This window comes from Fulmarus glacialis, unplaced genomic scaffold, assembly GCF_000690835.1.
Source record: "Fulmarus glacialis isolate BGI_N327 unplaced genomic scaffold, ASM69083v1 scaffold51244, whole genome shotgun sequence".
Taxonomy (NCBI): domain Eukaryota; kingdom Metazoa; phylum Chordata; class Aves; order Procellariiformes; family Procellariidae; genus Fulmarus; species Fulmarus glacialis.
In genome coordinates, this window is record NW_009207167.1 from 1 (window position 1) to 21,843 (window position 21,843).

Below are 21,843 nucleotides of genomic sequence, written 5' to 3' on the forward strand. Positions count from 1 at the left end.
CATACAGTTGGCCTCGGCCCATCGATCACATTCTAAAATAAATGTATAGTTGTGTGGACTGGAAACAGGCTATTTCCTCACACACCTAATTTACAGAGAGATTATTCATACGTTTGAATAATAACAGAAAGTTTTGGACCTTAGGGGACTGGAAATGAAAAACAATTCTGGTTAGATAAATCCAAAAGTGAGAACAGCAGCACACATTGAGCTTAAGTAGATAGGGTGGGGGAGTGTTTACTGTAACCAGAAAGAAAACTAAAATGGCAAACGCTGATGCAAAAAGGAGGAACTTTTGGCTTCCTGATCTGGGTTGAGCATTGAGTGCTGAGTTGGAGCAGGGATCAAACAAGAGGAAGAAAGAGAAAGAGAGCAGGTGGAAAGGTTCAGTGGTCTTGGTATAGTGAGTCAATAGATGGAATATGTCTCTCAGTTCTTGGAGAGACTATTTTTGTGAATCGGTATAGTACTACTCTTTCTTTGAAGACTAAGTTATATTCTGCTGTCTTTGCTGAAATCTATAGTTTGGTGGCAGAAGGCAGAGTATGGAAAACCCCTGACACTTCAAAAGAAGATGAAATGTTGCTACAAATTTTTTAATAGGAACTTGTATTTTCCCATGTGGATGGAAATTGTGTAGCTTCCTGGTAAAGGGTCTCCTCTGTGTTTAACTGCAGCAAGCTTCTTGTTATTATTTTGTCCCTAAAAGCCCTGTTTTTTCAGTCTCAAACTGGTGTGTTGGTGGTGTTTGTTGGTATTCCTGTATTTGTAATGTGAATTTCTTTGAGTATTAAAACGTTTCCTTCCCCATTAAAGGTTCTTAAATTGTTAGAAATCCCCTTAGAGGAACATTCCCTTAAATGTACAGGTCCCACAGTATACAGAAGAATCAACAGCATATGCCAGTAGTGCTGGCTGCCAGTAATCCATTTTATCATCTGCTTTTGGAGCAATTTTTCTCTGATAAAATCTTGTCTTAGTTGACCAGGCTTTAACTTAAACGTTAAATTGTTTTTGGACATAACCAGTAGAAAAAAATTAGGCTGTTTTTCCATTATGTTTTAGCTGTGTGAAATATAAGGAGGTCAATTTACACAATAATAATTCAAAATCCTTTCTCAGAGACTCCCAGAGAAAAGGAAGGAATAACTTCAGAATTAGCCTTTTATGACTTACCACTTTTTAATGTGCTTTCTAGTTGTTCATGTTTAGAAGAAAGATATTTAATATTTCATATATTGGTGCTCCAGAATATTGATCCTGCATTAAAGAAAAAAACCTATTGTTTTCAGGTTGCAGCAGGAGAGAAGATTCCCCTAAGGCAGGAAGAGATTCTGCTCCGAGGCCATGCATTTGAAGCTAGAATATATGCTGAAGACCCTAATAATAACTTTATGCCAGGGGCTGGGCCATTGTTGCACTTATCCACCCCACCACCTGATAGTTTCACCAGGATAGAAACTGGAGTCAGACAAGGTAAAACTGAAGGCAGTGGTGTAATTGGAAAAACTTCACATCAAAAGCTTTGCTTTGTAAGCATTTTCCTCTTTGGCCTAAATAAGTCTGTCTGACAGGGTGTTGTTACAAAGACAAATCTCTACAGAATTACTCTTCCTTGTGATTGTCCATGTACTTTTGGTCAATCACTGAATATTTTATTTACCTCTTTATTTACCTCTACCCAAATTATAGTCCATTGAATCATGCTGATTATATTCTTATCACAATTTATCAATCCTGCATTCTCATTGCAACGAAGAAAACGGAATCTGAGTAATGTTAACCTCTACAAAAGTCAGTACTGAAGTTGTCCTTGGAATTGAAATGCCAGGTCACATAATTAAAGATTAATGTTCTTTAAGGACACAAAGAAATGTGGCCATTAATTATGCCATAATGTGTGCAGTACCATGCATTACTAACTTTCAGAAAATACTTGGTTTAGTGTTACAGCATTTTTTAATATATTTTAGGTGATGAGGTTTCTGTTCATTACGATCCAATGATTGCAAAGCTGGTTGTTTGGGCTGAGGATCGTCAAGCAGCACTGAGAAAGCTGCGATACAGTTTGCATCAATATAATGTAAGTAGATGGAACCCAGTATGATTTCAGATCTTGAGCTAACTTTGTGAACATCTTGAGCTAACAAAATGTGGATAAAATACTACGGTGAACCAAAAGTGGTTTCTAAGAGGGAGCCTGCATTGCCACTACCATTTCAGATTCATTATTTGTTTGCGGAGTCTGTATTTTTTCCTAATTTGCAAGCTGTTTTCATTGGTGGAGTGAGTAGAGATAAGTGTGAAGTCCAGTTTTGCACATAGATTTCTCTTAAGTTTGCGATATCTTCAGTTGGATGTTGCAGCTGGGACTTTGTAGAAGAGTAAGGCTAGACAACAACATTTTCAATCGTAGTGTGACCTTTCTCAAACTTAAAGGAATTTGTAGGTGGAATTTGTGTCAGACGATATTTGCTTGTAATTTATAATTTATAAAAACAATTAAATTTTTAGGCTATACATGTGGTAAAGAAATACAGAGAATTTTTAATGCTCTCAGTTCTTTTTAAAAAGTGGTCCCTTTTCCCCCTATAAAAACTACAGGTATTGTATATATTTTCAAAAGAGGAATTCAGAAGGCTTGAGATGAGACTGAATATTATTTGTGCAGAATTAATTTACACTTTTAAATCAACAATGTAAACATGACTGAGGTGCTGAAAATGTTTGGCCCACTATTGTTTTAGCTAAAAATTAAGATTACTGCAAGTGAAAGAGATAAAAGAATTCCTGTGGTTTTTTTCAGAATTTTCTTAGTAGTTCTGTCCATAAATGTTGACAGCACAATATAGTTAGCAGTTTCACTGTTTTGTCTAAAATAATTAGTTCTATTTTCATGTTGTTTGGTTAGGTATTTTGCACTACAGGAAACGGATAGTATCTAGTAAATTTATAAAAGTCATTGTTCCCATTTATTACTACTAAAAGATCAAATATGGAATATCTTGAAACTATTATAACTCATTTTTAATAAGAGGCGCTTTTCGTATTAGGAATACTCTTTTAAATACTCAGAGCATGATTTTCCAAAACAGTAGGGTTTTTTTTCCTAAATTACCTCCCATTACTATTGCTGGGAAACTTTCTTTGACTTCACAGTGGACAAAGGTAGCATTTTGAAAACCGTGCTTCTGAGAAAGCTACTCTTGCTTTTTTTTTTCTTTTTAAAAGAAATGGTTTCATTGGTAATAAAACAGACCAGTTGAATTAATTACGTTTTATTGATAAACTTTGTGCTTTGATGGTGCTGTCTGAAGAAAGATTCATCTATCATCTGTGCATAAGTTGAGCAGAAAGCTGTTTGTTCATTCATAATTTCATTTCAGTTGGGCAATATGCGTCTTTTTCTTTACAGATTGTAGGATTAAGCACTAATATTGATTTCTTACTGAGCCTGTCAGGACACCCACAGTTTGAGGCTGGAAATGTGCACACTAATTTCATTCCTCAACACCATGATGAACTGTTTCCAACTAAAAAGGCAACCCCATATGAAGTTATGTGTCAGGCAGCTCTAGGACTCATACTGAAAGAGAAAATGCTAACAGATGCTTTTAGAGATCATTCAGATGGTAAGGATCATTCTTTTGTTTTATTTTACTTGTGACTGGATGGGACAGTGCTGTGAGCTTATGTGCAATTATTTAATTTGTGTGCTCCCTTTTTGCGTTATTTTGTGCCGGCTCAGGGTTGTGCATTCTGGCATCTGTCAGATATTTACACACAGAGCACACTATAACTTTTGTTAAGGGGCAGATATTGAATATATCACCTGAATATAGCCGTTTGTAATGTACAGACTACTTCTCACAGCACTTCAGATACGCACTATCTGAAAGACCTTGGGATTCATAATCAGTGTCACTGTGTACTCTTTGTTCTTTACAAGCATAAACAGTGAGTATCTGTCACTATTATTCCTACAGTTGGCCCAAGGTCTTCGGAGATAAAATTGACTCTGCTAGGATTGGGAGAGGCTGTAGGGTTTAATGGAATGAACAGGACTCCAGGAGCTGAACATTCTTGAATTCTGACACTGTTAATGATTATACCAGAGGGGCATGTGATGGCTGTTAACAAAAACTTCATATAAATCTAATATATGCTGCCAACAACCTCGTTAATTTTCTTTCCTTCTCTACTTTAACTATTCTGGAAACATGGGAGAGTGGCATTGGAAAGATTCACATACACTATTCCCTTGCTTCAAGAGACGATGAACTAATCAGGCAATATCTGATAGCTGTATATCTGATCCATTCTCAAAAACACCAAGTAATAGAAACCCCCTCAATCTTCCCAGGCAACTTGCTGCCATGTTTGATTACTGTTACAGTTGGAACCTTCACCTAAAGGTTAATCTGAATCTGCTATGTTGCAGTTGAATTCCCATGTTTTCTTCTGTTAAGGATGTGTTCATGGAGAACAGTCAATATCCTTCTTCTTAGCAAGTGCTGTTGTTAGTGTCATGTTTTCTGTAGGTTACGCAGCCTCAGTTTATTCAGTGTTGAAGCTTGAGTGAGGGATTGTCACTATATATTACAGTGGTTCCCCCATCTTTTATGTGCCATGTAAATATATAAGTATGATGGTAGTAATAGTAGGACGTCGATTTTATGGTGTAAGTTCTAACTATTGTGTTTTGCCAAAATAGAATGAAAGTAACATATCTCTGTATTTTGTGTTTTAGATAAATTCTCACCATTTGCATCCAGCACTGGTAGAAGAATAAATATACGTTATACTAGAAAACTGTCTCTGCTGGATGGGGAAAACAGTAAGTTAATAAAAAAGTGTGTGGAGGGAGAAGAGATACTTGACGGATAAAGTTATTTCAACTGGTGCTTGAAAATTCAGGCTAAGAAACAGCAAATAGAAGCAGTATGAGTTTTATGCAATTTAAGCTGGGAATTCGCAGAATTAATTGCATGATTAATCCACACTGTTAGATCTTGAGGAGATATAAACCAAATTCAAATGACACTACATCATTTAAATGAATAAGGTTGAGATTTTTAAAAGAACTGCGTGCCATTGACTTTTTTTTTACTTCACTTTGGTGTGAAAGTGCTCAGCACTTTTTCCCATCGAAAATCTGTTTTCGATTTAGATAATACAGATTTCAGAGCATAACTTCAGGTGTTCATCTTTGAAAAACAAATTGCCTAGAATTCAGTACGAAATCTGCAGTGTGTACTAAGCTAATCTGAAAATGTTTGTTCTTAATATTGGTAGGTCTCTCTTTTTATCAAGATAGACTAAATATTGTTTATATGTACTTATTCTCTGGATCCTGTAATTAAATCTACTCACATATACATATTTTGTTTTATTGAACAGTTGTGGATGTAGCTGTAAGTTACAATCAAGAAGGGTCATACAACATGCAGGTACAAGTCCCAATTTTTTCAGATACTTCATTAGATAAAAGCAGAATCAGTTTCGTGTAGATTTCTTTTGGTATTAACTGTTACTAAAGTTGCTTGGTAATTACTGATACAGGATTCTATTTTTGGTTTGCTTGCAGCCGTTGTTGTAGACTGTTATTTTGGCCTGAAATTATCTTTGCTAGATACTGGATTGGCATGGAAGAGCTACTAAAGGCTAAGAAAAGCATTTGTTTTTCCAGTATTTAAAGATCTTACTCTTTATTTTCTCTTTCTTAAATTTGTCTTTCTAAAACACTGGAAGTTAGATTTAAATCTGCATTTAAAAAGATGTTTTTTCCACAGGACTCCTGCTTTATTCTGTGCATGAGATGGATCTCCTGTGGGATAAATAAAAGCTTTCTAGAGCATTATCTATAATATAACACATTTTTTTTTAAGATGGAAATTGGAAAGTGATTACCAAATGAGATGAGGAATGATGAGAGTAGTAAATCTTCTGGTTAAATAATTGAATGATGCCCCACAGAATTGGCTTCTTTCTCTGTCTACGCTATAGAGATCCTATGGGGTACAACTCAAGATGCTTTAAACATAGATATTTTTGTGTGTGCATGTGTGATAGTCTCTTAATTGTGTGGCTTGTGGGGGTTGTGTTTTGCTGAGTATTGAATATCCTTCTTGCATCATCTGGAGTCGAATGGGTTTTATCTCAAATTTGGCATCCAGAATGATTGCATGCTCGAGAATGCAGTCACTCTGTAGTTCAGCTTCTTGTTTCCAATACTCAGAAAAGGGGAATTATGAGAATAAGTCAGTGTTTATGAACTGCTTAGACTGTATAGAGATGAGCGTACTAGGAAAATAGTGAGAAAATTACTGTGCTTTCATGTGTATAACCACATGTTGCATAACTCAAACCCTTATTTCTACTGATACGAATATTGAGATAACCCATATCCCTCAAGTAATACCTGGGTTATTTTGAGTGTATTGCTTACATATGTAATGCAGGAAAGCTTTTATACTTTAGGCTTATCTCATATAAGTAATGTCAGCAAAAAAAAAAAAAGAGGCTGGAAGGAACATAGAGTGGGGCCTTTTGGGGAGGGGAGGTGTAACCAGGGAGAATGTAGACTCCCAGGGAAGTAGGAAGAATGGGGGTTGAGATGGAAATGGAGAGAAGCTGGAGATAAGGGATGGAGAAACAGAATCGAGAGCTGATCATGAGGAAGACAGTGCCTCTGGAGTGCTACCAAACCTGTCCTGAGGCCAGTCAACTAAAGCAGGTTGCTGGGCGATGGAACTGCCAAGCACTCACAGTGCTGCCCAGGGTGTTGCCCTAATTTGCACCCCTGTTCAGGATACTGATCAAGCAAATGATTTTTTTTCAGGGTTCAATATCAGATCAACAGTATCCTTTCAATGCATGTTATAAGGTCCTCACTCAGTGGAGAAATAGTATGTGACTGTGTAAATGAAGACTGAATTTTATCTCTACTCATAGCATCCTGAAAGACCGGCAAGTCTCTGATTCTTTGCTCAGTGATGTTGGACTTCAAACTAAAAATACCAGTTAAATGTAATACACTTATGTTCATCTTTGTATTCTGAAGTTGTGGCAGAGGTGCTGTTTCCGTTGATGTAGGTGAAAGGGTTACCTACAAATAAATAACCTTTCCATTTGGTCTTTTTTTGCAGTTTTGGTGTCTAATTGACGCTGTCTCCATTACTGCTGTCCTCTGCTCCTTTGTAGGTTTACTGAATATATTGTAGTTGTTGTATTATAAGCTTCTAAGAGTGAGGAAGTTACCTGTCTTTTGGAAAGCATTGATGACAGCTGAATAGTATGGATTTTTCAGTTTGAAGAAAGTCAAGATGCTAAGACAAATTAAAAATACTGGATTCTAGTAGCATCACTAAACTGAATATTTTGATTTTTTTGTTTTTCCTGGGAAATAATATACCTTTGTATTTTGCTGAGTGCTAATGCATAGTTTATAGTAAAAATTGTCCTAGGAGAGCATATTAGCTAATCTTCTGAGCTGGTTGCATTGGATACAGAACACAGTCTTATTGTGGTTTAACCTGGCAGGCAGCCAAACACCACACAGCCGCTTACTTACTCCCCCCCACCCCCAGTGGGATGGGGAGAGAATCGGAAAGGTAAGAGTGAGAAAAACTTGTGGGGAGAAAACTCGTGGGTTGAGATAAAGACAGTTTAATAGAAGAGAAAAGGAAGGGGAAATAATAATAATGATAGAATACACAAAATGAGTGATGCACAATGTAATTGCTCACCACCTGCGCTGACTGATAACCAAGTAGGGATTGCTACTTCCTGGAACACGCCTACCATTCATATACTGAGCATGACGTCACATGGTATGGAATACCCCCTTGGCCAGATGGGCCAGCTGTCCCACCTGTGCTCCCTCCCAGCCTCTTGTGCACTTGGTAGAGCATGGAAGCTGAAAGTCCTTGACCAGTAGGGTACTTAGCAACAACTAAAAACATCAGTGTGTTATCAACATTCTTCTCATACTAAATCCAAAACACAGCACTAGGAAGAAATTTAATTCTATCCTAGCTGAAACCAGGACAAGTCTGTTAACTGAAAAATAAAGGATACATAAGATTTAAAAAGTGGGGTGTGGTGTTTTTTTTTTTTGTAATTCCAGAATTATCTATGAAGAATTACAGGTTATGAATGTATGCTACAAATACTAATTTTTGGTTTATTGTTCATGAAGAGTTAAGCCTTGTCCTTATAAAAGCATTTAACTTTTAGATTCAAGATAAAACGTTCCTGATTTCTGGAGAGATCTTCAACGAAGGTGATTCAGTTTACTTGAGGTCTTCAGTAAATGGAACAGTGTGTAAGTCCAAATTGGTCATTTTGGACAACACCATTTATCTCTTCTTTCCGGTAAAGTTTCTTTCTTTATTAACCACAAGTATAAAATTTCAGAGTTTTGTCCATGTAAATGAACAATATAAATTACAAGAGAATGTGAAAGTGAATCATAATTTCAAGTTCTTACATTGGCCCGTAATGTTTTGATACTTGTTGGATTTATAGGTATAATTAGAAGTTAGTTGCTTATGGTCACTGAGTGATAAAATTACTTGCTTTCAGAAAGATCAAATACAGTTAGGTGAATCAGAGTTGCAAATTTGGGAGTTTGGGAGGGGGGAACACAAAATATTAAAATGGTCAAGTATCTAAGTTTGTCATAGAACAGTAGCAATTATTTCAAATTGACAATTATTTGAAAGTGCTTGTAACTTATACTTTTATTTCAGTGTATTTCATTTTTAATATTAAATGATAAGAAAGAAATTGATATTGGTCTGAGGAGGGTAACTTTAGCTAATATTAAAAAAATTGTAATTATGAGTTACCATGGCATTATCTGCATTGCATGAATAATGGCATTTGCAAGAGGAGACACCCTAATTTGCATGATTAGGCTGGTAAATTTTTTATTTGCAGTTAAAAAGATTACAGGGTCTTAAAGTAACTCAATAAAAATGTAACTGAAATAAGTAAATTATTATGTATTGGTTTCAATAATTAACCTCTAGCTCTGAGCCCCTTAAGACTTTCAGCAGAATGCAGTGAAAACTTCGCTACTCCAATGATGAGGACAAAGTAACTCATGCTGGAATGGCAAAGCTCAGTTTTTGTGTGGTATCAGAGTAGAGTCTGAGGTGGGGGATCCAGAAGAAACAGAAGTTTTAGGGTATGGGTAGGATATGGGGGAGAATCAGTCTTTGCAAAACTCTGGATAGCCAGTCTGAGAGGAATTAGGGGATTTTGAATAAAGAGAATTTTTCATTAAACTTAGCACTTAATCCATTTTATTGTGAATTGTGGAACACTCATATTGACAATGCTTGGCAATGAAGATGCCAATGTCTGTCTTATTTGTTGCAGCAACCTGCCTACCCCTTGTTCAAACAGCCTTTCATCATTTTCTAAAACCTTCTGTGCTGTTGCTGCGTGAATAGGGAAGGTGTGGGTTTGGTACAAATGTCCATGTAGAGCCTTTTTTTCACAGGGGTAGTTCCTTCCTTGCTGATCCTTAGCAGCAGCAGGTGTGGCTTTCAAGGACTTAGACATTAGCAAAAAGCATGCCCACAGTCTTTTTGCTGCCCTGGCCCCAGTAGCGTGCCACCCGAAACAGTTGACTGATTTGACTAAAGCTGGATCTGTTCTTTCCCTGTATGTCAGCATGTCTACTAGTGGTATTACTTTACATCATTAACTCATATGTCATTGATTTTATTTCTGTAGGAAGGTAGCGCTCAAATTGGCCTTCCTGTACCCAAGTACTTATCTGCAGTGAGTTCGGTGGGAATGCAAAGCGGTGCTGTAGCGCCCATGACAGGCACAGTTGAAAAGGTAATTATAATAATATGGGTAGGAGATGAATTCTCCAGTATATATCCAGAAATGGTGCTTGCTTTTGTACTGCCAGGAAAGAATTAGGGCCAGCGAATGTCAGTGCTGTGTGGCTTCTCCCAGTTGGAAAAACCCCTTTTTACTCTGGCTTTTCAGCAGCCACCCAAGAGTTTTTCAGGCTTCTAGTCTTTTTCTAGAGCTCTGGAAGATCTGAATATTTAACTAATCCTACTACTTAAATAATTTTTTCTTCATCTTAATTACTTGCTAAGTCAAAGTCCCCTGAAGGGGAACTTTGAAGGAAGTTAAAGGCTGCTTGATCCATTTCATCTAACCAAAAGAACGAGATGCTAGATGCACTTGCAAAAAAGTAAATATTCAGAAACGCCTTTTTTTGTTAAGCTGTGTGTTTTGCTGCTTCTGTTTCTGTCTGTTTCTTTTTCTTTAGTTCAGCAAGTCTTGTGTATTTTTCTGTACAGTGGAAAAGTTTCAAAAGAAAAGAGATTTCCAGGAGAGTTTAGTAGTTAAAGGATTCCTCTAGCAATAAAAAGGCATGAACCCTTTCATAGGGTGGAGTACATTGAATGTGGACCTCTTACATACTGAGTGAACACTTTAAATCAAAGTTATTGCAGAAGAACTAGGCGGCTCCTGCAATCTTTCTGGATTTTGTTTTAAAACCAACTTCAGTGACTGGTTCTAGGAAGAGGTTTTTCTCAAAACAGAAGCTCTTAAGCCCTGAAAGGGTAGAATGTACATTGTCTCTTCTAGTGTTTCTTTTTTGATACGTAAATGGCTTCCTGGTCATCCTGTTAGCTGTTACTGAACCTCTTTCTATAGCCTCCGACTCCCCTTGAGTATTATCTAGAGAACTCAGATACCCAGTTCAACAATAATGAAGATATTAGGAGACTGTTTTGCAAAACGACAGTCACTCAGTGGATTGTGCTAGCGAAGATCTAGCTGATGATTTTTAATGTTACAGACATGCATGATTTTTTCCCAATTTTCTCTTGAATTGTAGGTGTTTGTGAAAGCAGGGGATAAGGTTCAGATTGGAGACCCTCTGATGGTTATGATAGCTATGAAAATGGAGGTAAGTGACATATAAAAGGTTTTAATTACTGAGAAAATAAAAATCTGGTCATAATTTAATTATTTGCGATTGCATTATTGAAGTATGGTGCAGACTGTAGCTTGCAGATGTCAGTATCACTTTACATGCTGTAAAACAAGTGTTGGGTCTGACTAGATTTTAGAGGATTATATTTGCTGTTATTTTATTAACAAATGACGATTATATAATCCATGCTATTCTGCAGATGTTTTAACATTCATTTGGTTAGCTTTGTCAGTCCTTCTCTCCCCTCCCAAGAAATCAATAATCCTTTCGTTTTTCTAGCAGAAAACTGTCTAGGTGTATCTCTTGCTCGCTGTCTGTGATATAAGCATATGTGTTGTCGCAGTTACTTCATGTAGAAATTAAGTTAATGATGACTTTGTAAATATGCCCAGGATTTTTTTGTTTATAGTCTTTTTATTATTATTTACATAATGTTTTACCAAGAGCACACTAATGATTCTTTGTAATTGTCCACATGGTATTCAGTGGACTTGTATTTTGGCCATTATATCTTGTCACGTTGCTTGACCATGGCTCAAATTGCTTGAATTACAGTTTTTGTAGCTTGACCTGGTTTGGTTTGCCTATTAGTTTATTTTAAACTTCAGTTTGTGGTAGCAGAATTAACATTATTGAGAAAATTTGCCTTTCCCTTATGTCCTTTTGTAAATTACACTAAAATTACATGAAATACGTCATCTGTGCACTAAAAAAATTATACTGAAAATTACTTGCGATTGGATGCTAAATGTTTGTGCCTCTCCAGCTGATATCTCAGACTGACATTATCTGAGTTGTTCTCTTTTTTTTTTGCAGTTATTGAAATATAAAATGTAAAATTTAAAAAGCAAATTATTATTTAAATGAATCCTTGTTTAGATGTGAGGTTTTAATATGTGATATTAAATACTTTGATATTAGACTAACCCTATTTAGAAAATTACCAAGAACGAAAACTTTGATGGAAAACTAACCTGATACAATGCAAGTAGACCAATTTGGTGGTTGGTATGTAAACATGCTATTCCTTTACTGTCACTAGTAGCTGTATTTGTGTTTCATCTGGATTTTGCCAGATACCTGTTCAATAAAGACCCCTCCTGGCCAGCAAACAAAAATATCTTTAGTAAATCTGCAGATTCCTCTTAAGAGAACAAATCTGCTGTATGATTAACGTTTTGCACTTAAACTGTATTATTTCTGCCTGGTATTTATTATAATAACAAAAAGTATTAGTGAAGTAAAATAACATTCAGCTGTTCATACTTCAAAATATAACATTATATAGCATTTTTGTCCCTAGTATACTTATCAAAATAAATATTCATGAGAAAATAAAACGTGAAAAAGGTTTAGGATAACATTTTAAAAGGTTTAAAATAAATGTACCTGTGTCAGAGGAGGTGATGAAGTGTGTTCTTTCTCATTGCACCAAAGAGTAATATTAGCATTTGCTGAAGAGAAAGAGAGGGGAGGAAAAAAAAGTACTCTGCTGGTTCACTATTGATCTGTTTCTACGCAGCATACCATAAGGGCTCCAAAGGCAGCAGTGATAAAAAAGGTTAACTTCCAAGAAGGTGCCCAGGCCAATAGACACGCTCCGCTAGTTGAATTTGTGGATGAAGAGGCCGAGTCAAAATAAAATTCAAAGAAGGTGCATTTTATTTTTTCTACTGTGCTGATTTTCTCTCAGGAGAAGATTTCTTCATATTTTCAGCAAACTGTTTTGTATAATAGATTGGGGAATTGGTTTCCTCTGCACTTCCTGCATAGTTTGACTGTAAATTATGCTGACTTTACTGAATTTGGATATCACTATACTGTGATTGTATATATAACTCGTGGACCTACGTGATTGTTGTTCAGTGGTTATGTTTGCTTGTGAAAAGGCATTAGACTGGAAAAAGATGTGGAACTCTTAAAGGATGGGAGAGGTTAGTAAGGACTGTAAGTTACAGACCGCTAGGGTTCTTTTGCCTACTTTTTAATTCACAGCTGCCTTTTTTCCCTGAGATGTGAGAGCACTGATTTGAAGGAAATATGAAAGATGACAATTGTTTTATGAATTCATTTTTCTGGCAAAATTCCTGTTTGTGGCTTATGCTTTGCCTGAATAAGGGAATTCAGGATTGTTCCTTAGCCCAGGATCTCTCTCAGTCATTTTTGGTGAATCTTTTTTCCCATTTACCTCAATAAGTAGTGGAAATTTGCATTTCAAAAATTATTTTAATATACTTTGAAATATCTGATACAAAGCATTTTTAAAATACATACTAGCATTTGCTACACTAATCAAAGCTGGAACATAATTGCTTTCCAGAAATATCATTTGATCTTTAAACATGAAGTAGTAGCACAGGAAGATAAGCTTATTTAATACTTAGAAAGTGTGCCAAAATAAAATACTGACTGCAAAATCCTCATTACTTTTCCCATATTGTTCACTTTCTAATATATTACTTATTGGCTGGAATGAAGTATACCAAAGTCTTTATAACATGAAATATGACTAAGAATATTAGTCAGATTTTTTGGTATCTGCAGTGTTGCAGAAGGGAAAATTGGTCGTTTTTTCGATACGCAGAGAAAATATTTCTCAGAAGCAGCATACTGATCATTTGCCATAAATTTATTTTAACTTGTTTAAAAAGCACCTCAGAGAAACAGGAAGAGGGAAAGAAGAAAAAAAAACATTTTAATTGTTGCAAACTTGCAAAATTTTTTAATCTTTTAGTGAAGGTGAAGTTCTGCTTGTCATGTGAACTTCTGAAATACCAATTTAAGATGATAGCATGGTTTATACTGCGAAAGGAACAAACACAGATGCTACAGTGATCCCAAACTAGTAGTTACATCTGTGCAAATGGATCCTTACACTTACCTGAAATCTCATCTCCGAATCAATATACAATGTCACGGGGAATTCTCTGATCTGATGCTATAACTGTGCAGCCTTGCCTGCAATGCAGACAAAAACTGTAAAAAAGTTATGGCTCTGGATGGTCTGTATATTAAAAGCGTACAGTAATACTTGTCAATTTTCCTTGTAATCCAATCACCACCTAACAAAAAATTACACTCCAGTGATCATCTTGCAGAATATTGCCACAGTGATTTTTATTTACTGCCAAATAAAAATTAAGCTTAACTTTGAATGTTTGTTTTCATTTTTCTCCATGTTGTTCTTTCCTTGGTTGCTTATGTTTATGCATTAGAGGGTTTTAAGCAGCTGTTTATGTATCATCATCTGATATCTGACAGACCACAATCTGCAGATCACATTTAGGAGGCAGTAATCCAGACAGTCATAATGGGTTTCACTGCAGGCAAGTTTAGTGACTTGATTATATAAAAATTGAATCTACATGTAGAAACGTGAACTCAGTCCTGAAAACGCACTGCAACTTGGCATTTAGTTTTTTCTTTCTACATGACATTGCTGTGTTTCTAGACCTACTTTGCTACACTGAATCTGTAGCAAAACATTAAAACTCACAGCAGGAAGTTCTCTGTCCACGAAATCTGCACTGCTTGCTTCAGCCAGCCAGTGAAACAAGAGCATGTTCCTTGGAAGCTGACAAAATGTCTCCCTTAGGAATGAAGGGAGACAAGTAATTTTACCAGTTTTAATTTTCCCTCACTTCTGAAAACTAGCTGTTAGGTTTTTTCTCTATAGGTTTCCACTGAGATTGATTTTTCAAAAAGTGATGGCTTTGTTTATTTCAGAATAAAATCTCTTGCAGAAGTCACTGTCAGAATTTGCACACTTGAAATATTTTGCTGCAATGTGATTTAACTGAACTTAGAGATGCGCAAAGAATTATTAAAGGTAGGTTGTTCCTGTAACCCAGAATTTTGATTTAGAAAATATTCAGAAATTTTCTGTTTATTACAAATAAATCCTTGTGTTATAAATGTGAATTGATTAGAGCCATATGATAGTAATATAGCTGTAACTAAAGTGTTGTCTGTAGAACACTTAGTGATAGAGTAAGAGAGAAAAAAATTGGTAATTGTTTAAAATGCAGTATTTTAGTATTCGAGCTGAAAGGATAATCTCTGCCAGTTATTCGTTATCAATATACCTTTTCAAATAGTGCTGTAGTTCTGATACAAGAGTCATAGATATTATAGAAACAATGAATCTGAACTGATTCTAATTGTAATGATCTATTCTTTCTGCCAGAGGAGGGAGAGGACCAGGATATGTAGTTCAGCCAAAGCTGAGAGTTTACAGGAAAGAACGAGGGCATTAGTGTTCCAGACTATGGCTTCTTTGAGACAAGATCAGAGAGTAACACTCTCAGTGAGCTAACTGGTCAGCTTGTTAATCAGGTATGTAGCATCCTGCTTGGTAGTGTGAATGTTACCATACCAAAATGACAGCCCTTCATAAACTTTAGTTATCCACCTGTGGGGATCTCCGTCTCTCTTGCACTGTTCAGCTGCTGTCAGTTACTATAGCTTATAGCCAGTGAAGATCTGTGGCGTGGAGCCTGAATTCTTGCTGAATCGGTGATGAGGACACAGGGAGTGGAAAAGCAGGAGAGCAGGACTGTGTTCTCATTTCAGCCACTGACTCACCATGACTTCAGGCAAGTCACTTAGTAGGTATTTGCCTGTGTTTCCTTCTATTTAATGAGGTTGGTGGTAATCAAAACAGTTCAAAATTTGTGGACATGGAGATTTATAAATAATTCTTTTCCATGCTTGCTAGTAAAATTGTAATTTCGGATGTAGACTTTATTTTTACTTGTAAGGTTATTTTTTTACCTTTTATACAGCAAATACCTATACCAATGAATTGTAAAAATAAAGTTTCCAGTATGTATTAAATCCTTTGTTGTAATGGTTGTAACTACCTAGTTACCAGAAAATCGTAGCTTCTGTCTTCATGATGATTAAAAAATGTGTTTTGGCAGGACCTTTAAAATTAAGGCAATGGTAGGGGAAAAAAAAAAAAAGTTGATCTGAGCACACTACTCTCTTATTAAAGTAACTTGTACCTATTTTAAAGGGCATATCAACCCTTGCACTTATTGTATATTCATTCCTGTTGATTATTCTTCTGTTCAGTCAGATCAGGAATTATTTGACCATGTTCTATCTGTTCTGTTTGTAAAAAGCTCAACAATGCTATGTAGAACGCGCTTACTGAACAGTCAATGGCAATGGATTAAGGTCTAAACTTACAGCTTTTACACAAGGTATATTCTCAACAGATGCTTTAAGTGCTTGTACAGCTATGTTCAAAATGATAGATTTTTATGCACAAATGATTCACCTAGGTAAATATCACTTAGTATTTTCATGATACTGGGGCATAGCTTTCTGCATAAGAATTCCATCTGGAAAGTAATATACACTACTGAGTGTTGTATTAAAAAAACAATATTGTAGAAATTCATAATTGAAACCTTGGCATTTATTTTTATGTGGACTGATTATATTTCTTGAAAGAAAAGAGCCTGGGCTCTAAAAGCAATGCAGTATCTTTAACGAGACATTTGATGTTAGCTTAAAATCTGTTGCTTATATGATGAATCCATGTTAAAATAAACATGGATGTTCTGGTTGAATACCCTGTATTTTTTATTATAGCAGTAAAAAGCAAGTAAAACACATATCTAGACTCCTACTGGGTTTTGAAATTATAATGGTAGCTGGATTTTAGGTTTAATCTGTTTTCCATATAAACAGTTCTGGTGCCAAAAAGTTGCTCTTGAAATGATAATTGGTCTCTCTGAATGGCAGCCAATCTACTCACTTAAAAAGTAGAGAAAGCAGGAGATGTCAAGGTACTAGAGCCAGCAAAGCTCCAAGGAGTGTCTGGTGAAAAAGCCTGATGCTGAGAGCTCCATCCCTCTTTTGCCTCTCTGAAAAGGGAAGAGACATCTTGTTCTAGGCTCTACTGTTTTGCTTGCTCATCAGTGTGCACTGGCACACACAGAAATAGTCAGTCATAAATACTGGTATGACATCTGCAGCCAAAGACCCCACGCATGTTCAGTGTCCTGTGCTAAGCATCCCAGAAACATAAGACAGCTCCTGCTCTATAGAGTTTTAAAATGAGATAAAATATGAACTAGAATAAACCAATTTAAAAACAGAACTGTTATATACAGATGTGGTTAATGCATGTTTTCCTTGAAGTTTGCCCCACTGTATTGATACTGGCTGGGTTGTGTAGACATGTTCCCAAAAACTGTTACGACAGTGTGAGGAGTGGAAAAGACTAAATATATGTGACCTGTATGGCAGGAGGTAAGAGTCAACTTATTATCCTTGCTGTGTATGTTTGCATTGCTCTTGCAGACTGCTTATCTCAAGGCAAAAGACTCTGCCTTCTATACATAGAACTTAAATTACCGTTTCATATATTAACAGCAAAATGTGTGCTTTGAATTCAGATGGCTTATTCTTATTAAGTTGAACAATTAAAGATGGCACATATAGAAGATCCCTGTGATAGGGAAATAGTAGTGTGTCTCAGTCTCCTAGATTCTTGAAATCACCCACAGTTCTTTGTAGTGAGAATGGAAAGCTGTTCACACTTCTGAGGTTTTAATCATGAAATCATAGCTATGATGGCACTATCTGGTTTATAGCTTGGGAAATTTCAATTTCAATTCTGTTTACAAAGATCATATGTTGTTTACAGTTCTGAACTAAGGAAATGTCCATATGTCGTAAAAATCAACTAGCTATCTCTGTTCTTATTGCCCTCTCATTTCTTAATTCATATTACTTAAAATGCCTTGATTTTAGTATATGTATCTCAGTATTTCTAATGAGTTCCAAAAAAAATACAGAAGTCTTGCAGTCTGTTGCCTGTTAGGTGTCCTGGAAAGTCTCAGTTTATTTAGGCCTGCCAGGGTATAGTTAGGTACATGAGAAATTTTCAGACTTTCTTAGGCTCACTGACTGACTTCCCTTCCTTTGTCACATAAACCTGTCCTGCTCCCTCCCAGAGATACTGTCATGTGGAACCCATCTCCTAACAGTGCCTTCGACTGGGTGTAGTAACTTGTTAACCTCTTATGTAGTGCAGGAAGGATGAAAAACTTAATAGAAGGTGAACACCCTTCCCTGCAACCTGTTAACAACAATCTTCAGATATTGGCGGTGTGCCAGTTTGCAGGTTAAATTGCGTAGACACCTACAGAAGGACTCAGACTGTTTACTTCCTCTGTGCTTCTCCCAATACAGAAAAAATTATATAGGCTGATACGGACATTCCAACTGTTATCAGTTGAAGAGTGGGGTAGGAGCAGACCATTGTGTCTACCTGTGGATGCCAAGAACTTCATGCCTTTAGAGTGGCATTGAATTTCCTTGTGCAGGGTAGTTCATGGGACTTTGTTCTCTTAGTTAAACATGTGGTCAGTTTTTGCAGGCATAGGGCCATTAATTGTAACTACTTTATGGCTATTCCATCAATGTAAGATAAATTGGTGGTTTCACTTTCTAGAGCGTAAAGTAGCTGATAAAAAGATGTGGGGGTTAGAAAGACATTTCTAGGCCAAGTTGCTCCAGATTATTGTTATCCTTCATGAAGTTTTGGGCCTCTTCCTTAGAAAGTGCTCTAAGTGGAAGTTTTCAGCAAGGGGATTATGCTAAATGGATTCTGCATTGACTTAACGTGAGACTTGCTTCTCTATCTGCTCAAGAAGAAAACTCAAGTCAGTGTAAAATGGATCAATGTTCTATTCAGAACTATGCATTTGACACACTTGGATTTAAAAATCACTGACTGGTTCTCCTAGGGTTCACATGAGATGATAAAACATCACTGGATCACACAACAAAACAAGGCAAGCGTGTCAGCTGTACCATAAATTAAGTCATCATGTTACTGCGGTCACAGTGATTATGCTGCATGCAGATTGCACAATGGATAATATTTCCCTCTAGTCTGTATTGCTGAATGCGTGTGTCATGTTTACAAATAGCAGAGCTGTTTATCACTAGTGTGACTTGTGTGCCATCCTGGATGGAGTTGTACAAAAGTTGACGTGTAACAAGCCCAGTTTAGACAACTTATTCTGAGTACATACAAATAGCTTTTGGCAGCCTCATGGTGCCTCTTGCTTTACAAAGCATCTATTTTTGCTCAGAAATGTTAAGGGTGAGATTCAGACAGCACACACGTCACTGAAGTGCAGATGTACATCTGCAGATGTACAGCCAGCCAGTAAACATATGGAGCGGAATTGAGGCAATCTGACTGTGTCCTGAAGTGTGTGCTGTGCAGGATATGCCCGCTGCAGTGTGCCATGTACGGAGAAGATAACTTAGTCTAATCAAACTATGTCAGGCTGAGGCACAGACAGTCTGGCCGTGGTAGCCAAGAGCTCTGGGTAGGCTAACTTACCTTAGCTTCTGCAGTTCAGACATATCCATGGAAGCACTCTGGAAGTCAAGACAGAAGAGCATACTGTAGCTTCCACTAAAATCAGTAAATAGACTTCAACTTAAATGGCAGTAGGAAGCCACTCCTTTTCTCATGTACAGTTTCACCTTATAACTGAACTTATATTGAAAAAAGCCAACCACAAAACAGTAGCATGCATACTGGGAAGAGCTTTAATCTATTTCACTTGCATTTCACTGCATCATCCATTTTTATCTGCCCTGCTAAGAAGCCCCTGTGAAGCAGTTAAGTATGATTTTCCATACCTTAAGAGAGTTCATACTGTAGAGGAATTTAGTAAGTTAGAGAGATCAAATCACAAGTCAGTCAAAGCTGGAAGCAGAGTCTAAATGTCCTGACTGAAAAAAAAAGATGGTACAGCAGGAACAATTTATGAACGTTAAAGTACAGAGAACAACTTCCACCAGACCTGCAGCTAATTTAAACATTGCTAATTTGTAACCCAGGCAGAAGATGAAAATAATGGATTGAACTAAAAGTTGTAGCAATGGTAAATTTTTCAAGGAATGTTTTTAAAGTAAACATGATTTGAATGCATAAAATCAGGTCTTCTAGATAATACCTGTGAGTTTACTGATGTAAGTAGCACCTTATTAAAGCTTATGAGCACTCTTGCATGTGAAGTTCTTTGTGCTTTTAAATATTTGTAACATCAGGCCTTAATTTATTATGAGTTTAATCTAAAACTCATTTGAAAACAAAGCGAAGGACCATGCTGATTTCAGTACCTTTTTAATTAGGACCTAAACAAGAAAAAGCTAAAATTAATTTATGTTTAGTACTTTATTCAGTGAATAAAAGAAGGAAAATGAAAGAGAGAAATACTTTTTCAACATTCTTTTAAGTTAAAAGAATCGTATATACAACTTGTTAAAAGAATAGATGAAACTAAACACAAACACAGTGTGCCCACACACACTGAAAAAAACACTCACTAGACCCTGCAATACAGAAAACGAGCAAGTCGCAGACATTAGGGAAGAACAAGCCACTGTCTCTATCCTGAGGAATCTACTGCAATCACAGTTAATCTCTCAGATTATTGTTACATGTCGCAGTAATTCTCAAGAAGGTCTAGTTTGCGTCTTCAGATTGCAGGAGGGCTGTTACAACACGTTATAGGGATGGCAGTTAGCTACCTTGATGAAACAGATTTTCAGGTTTGGCTTTGTCTCCCCAGCCGTGGTTCACTCCATAGTGGGCTGGTGTGCAATGTTGATGGCTGTTTACACTGGCCACTTTGCAGCCATCCTTGATTTCAAAAACACGCTTTTCAGAAGGATTCAAGGTATCCAGGCAACTAGTGTCTCTCAGGATAGCTGAATTCAACATATTTCCATATACTTAGTATCAAGACAGCCCTTAATTTTATTGTTTCAGAACACCAACACAATTGGACATTCCACAGGACAGGCCTGATTCTCCTCTCCAACTACTACTTAAACTCCTCACACTCCATTTAAGCTTAGCTCTGATTTTCAGTGAAGTAAGTGAGAAGCAATTCAGACCCTTTTCTATAAAAACATATATGTAACCCCTGTACATCCATTGTGAAGAATGGCTTTCTGAAGTCTTAATTTGGTGTGTGCAATCATACCAGTCATGTAACATAAATGCAGAAGCTTACTTTAATATCTCCCAGCTCAGCAGGAGATGATCTCAAACCTTTGTCCTTCACAACTAGCAGTTTGCCACCACTGTGAGTTTTATCAGCAAATACTCTGCTTCCCCAAACCTTCTGGCTGCCAAAAGTCTGCAGTAGACAGAGTAAGCTTTCCTGGGAAAAAACAACTGTCTGGGATACTGCTACAAACTGTGATTTAACCCTTACAACCTCTTCTGCTAGTAAATCTATGCAACTGCAGAAAAGGCTTCATCTGTTGACAGCCACTTGGAAGCAACAGCTCCCCAAAGGGGATCACAACCTCTAGGGGAAAAATCTTACAAGTGCAGAAGTGGTCCTGTAAGAAAATGCCTGTAAAACCGCTGACCTCAGACTTCACCTTCACCAGGACTCCGTGGCTGCGCAGCAAATGTCTTCTGCCTCCTTTGCGAATCCATCCTGAAAAGCCCAGGGGCTCTTCCCATCTCACCGCTGTTAAAGTTCACGCGTGGGGGCTGCGCACCTGCCTGCCCTCGGCAAACACCGCGAAACACCTCTGCGAGCACGGCGTGGCGGGAACAGGCTGTTACACCACAGGCGTTTACACCGAGCCCTTACAAAATGTTTTAATTTGGGGTATTTAAGAAAAAAAAACATAAGGATTTTTCCCGCAGAACAGCGGACGCGGCTTGACCGCGGGTCCCGGGGTAAGGAGCCGGAGTGTGTGTGAAGGAGCCGGGCGGGACCGCGGGCGGCCCGCGCCCCTCAGAGGCACCTGGCCGCCACCAGAGCAGCCCCCTCCCGCCCACTATAATGCTTTTTTTTTCA

The 21,843-nt window shown here is 37.1% G+C and overlaps 1 protein-coding gene across 1 annotated transcript; it reads left to right on the forward strand.

Annotated features, from left to right (window-relative positions):
* Positions 1 to 1,292: 1,292 nt before the first annotated feature.
* LOC104070313 (methylcrotonoyl-CoA carboxylase subunit alpha, mitochondrial {ECO:0000250|UniProtKB:Q96RQ3}-like) lies at positions 1,293 to 12,882 on the forward strand (the record flags this gene model as incomplete). Its single annotated transcript, XM_009575973.1, has 9 exons — positions 1,293 to 1,476; positions 1,974 to 2,083; positions 3,416 to 3,632; positions 4,751 to 4,837; positions 5,401 to 5,450; positions 8,239 to 8,376; positions 9,748 to 9,855; positions 10,880 to 10,951; positions 12,501 to 12,882. Coding segments are annotated over 9 exons (1,086 nt in total), but the record flags the coding sequence as incomplete, so codon positions are not given.
* Positions 12,883 to 21,843: the final 8,961 nt, after the last annotated feature.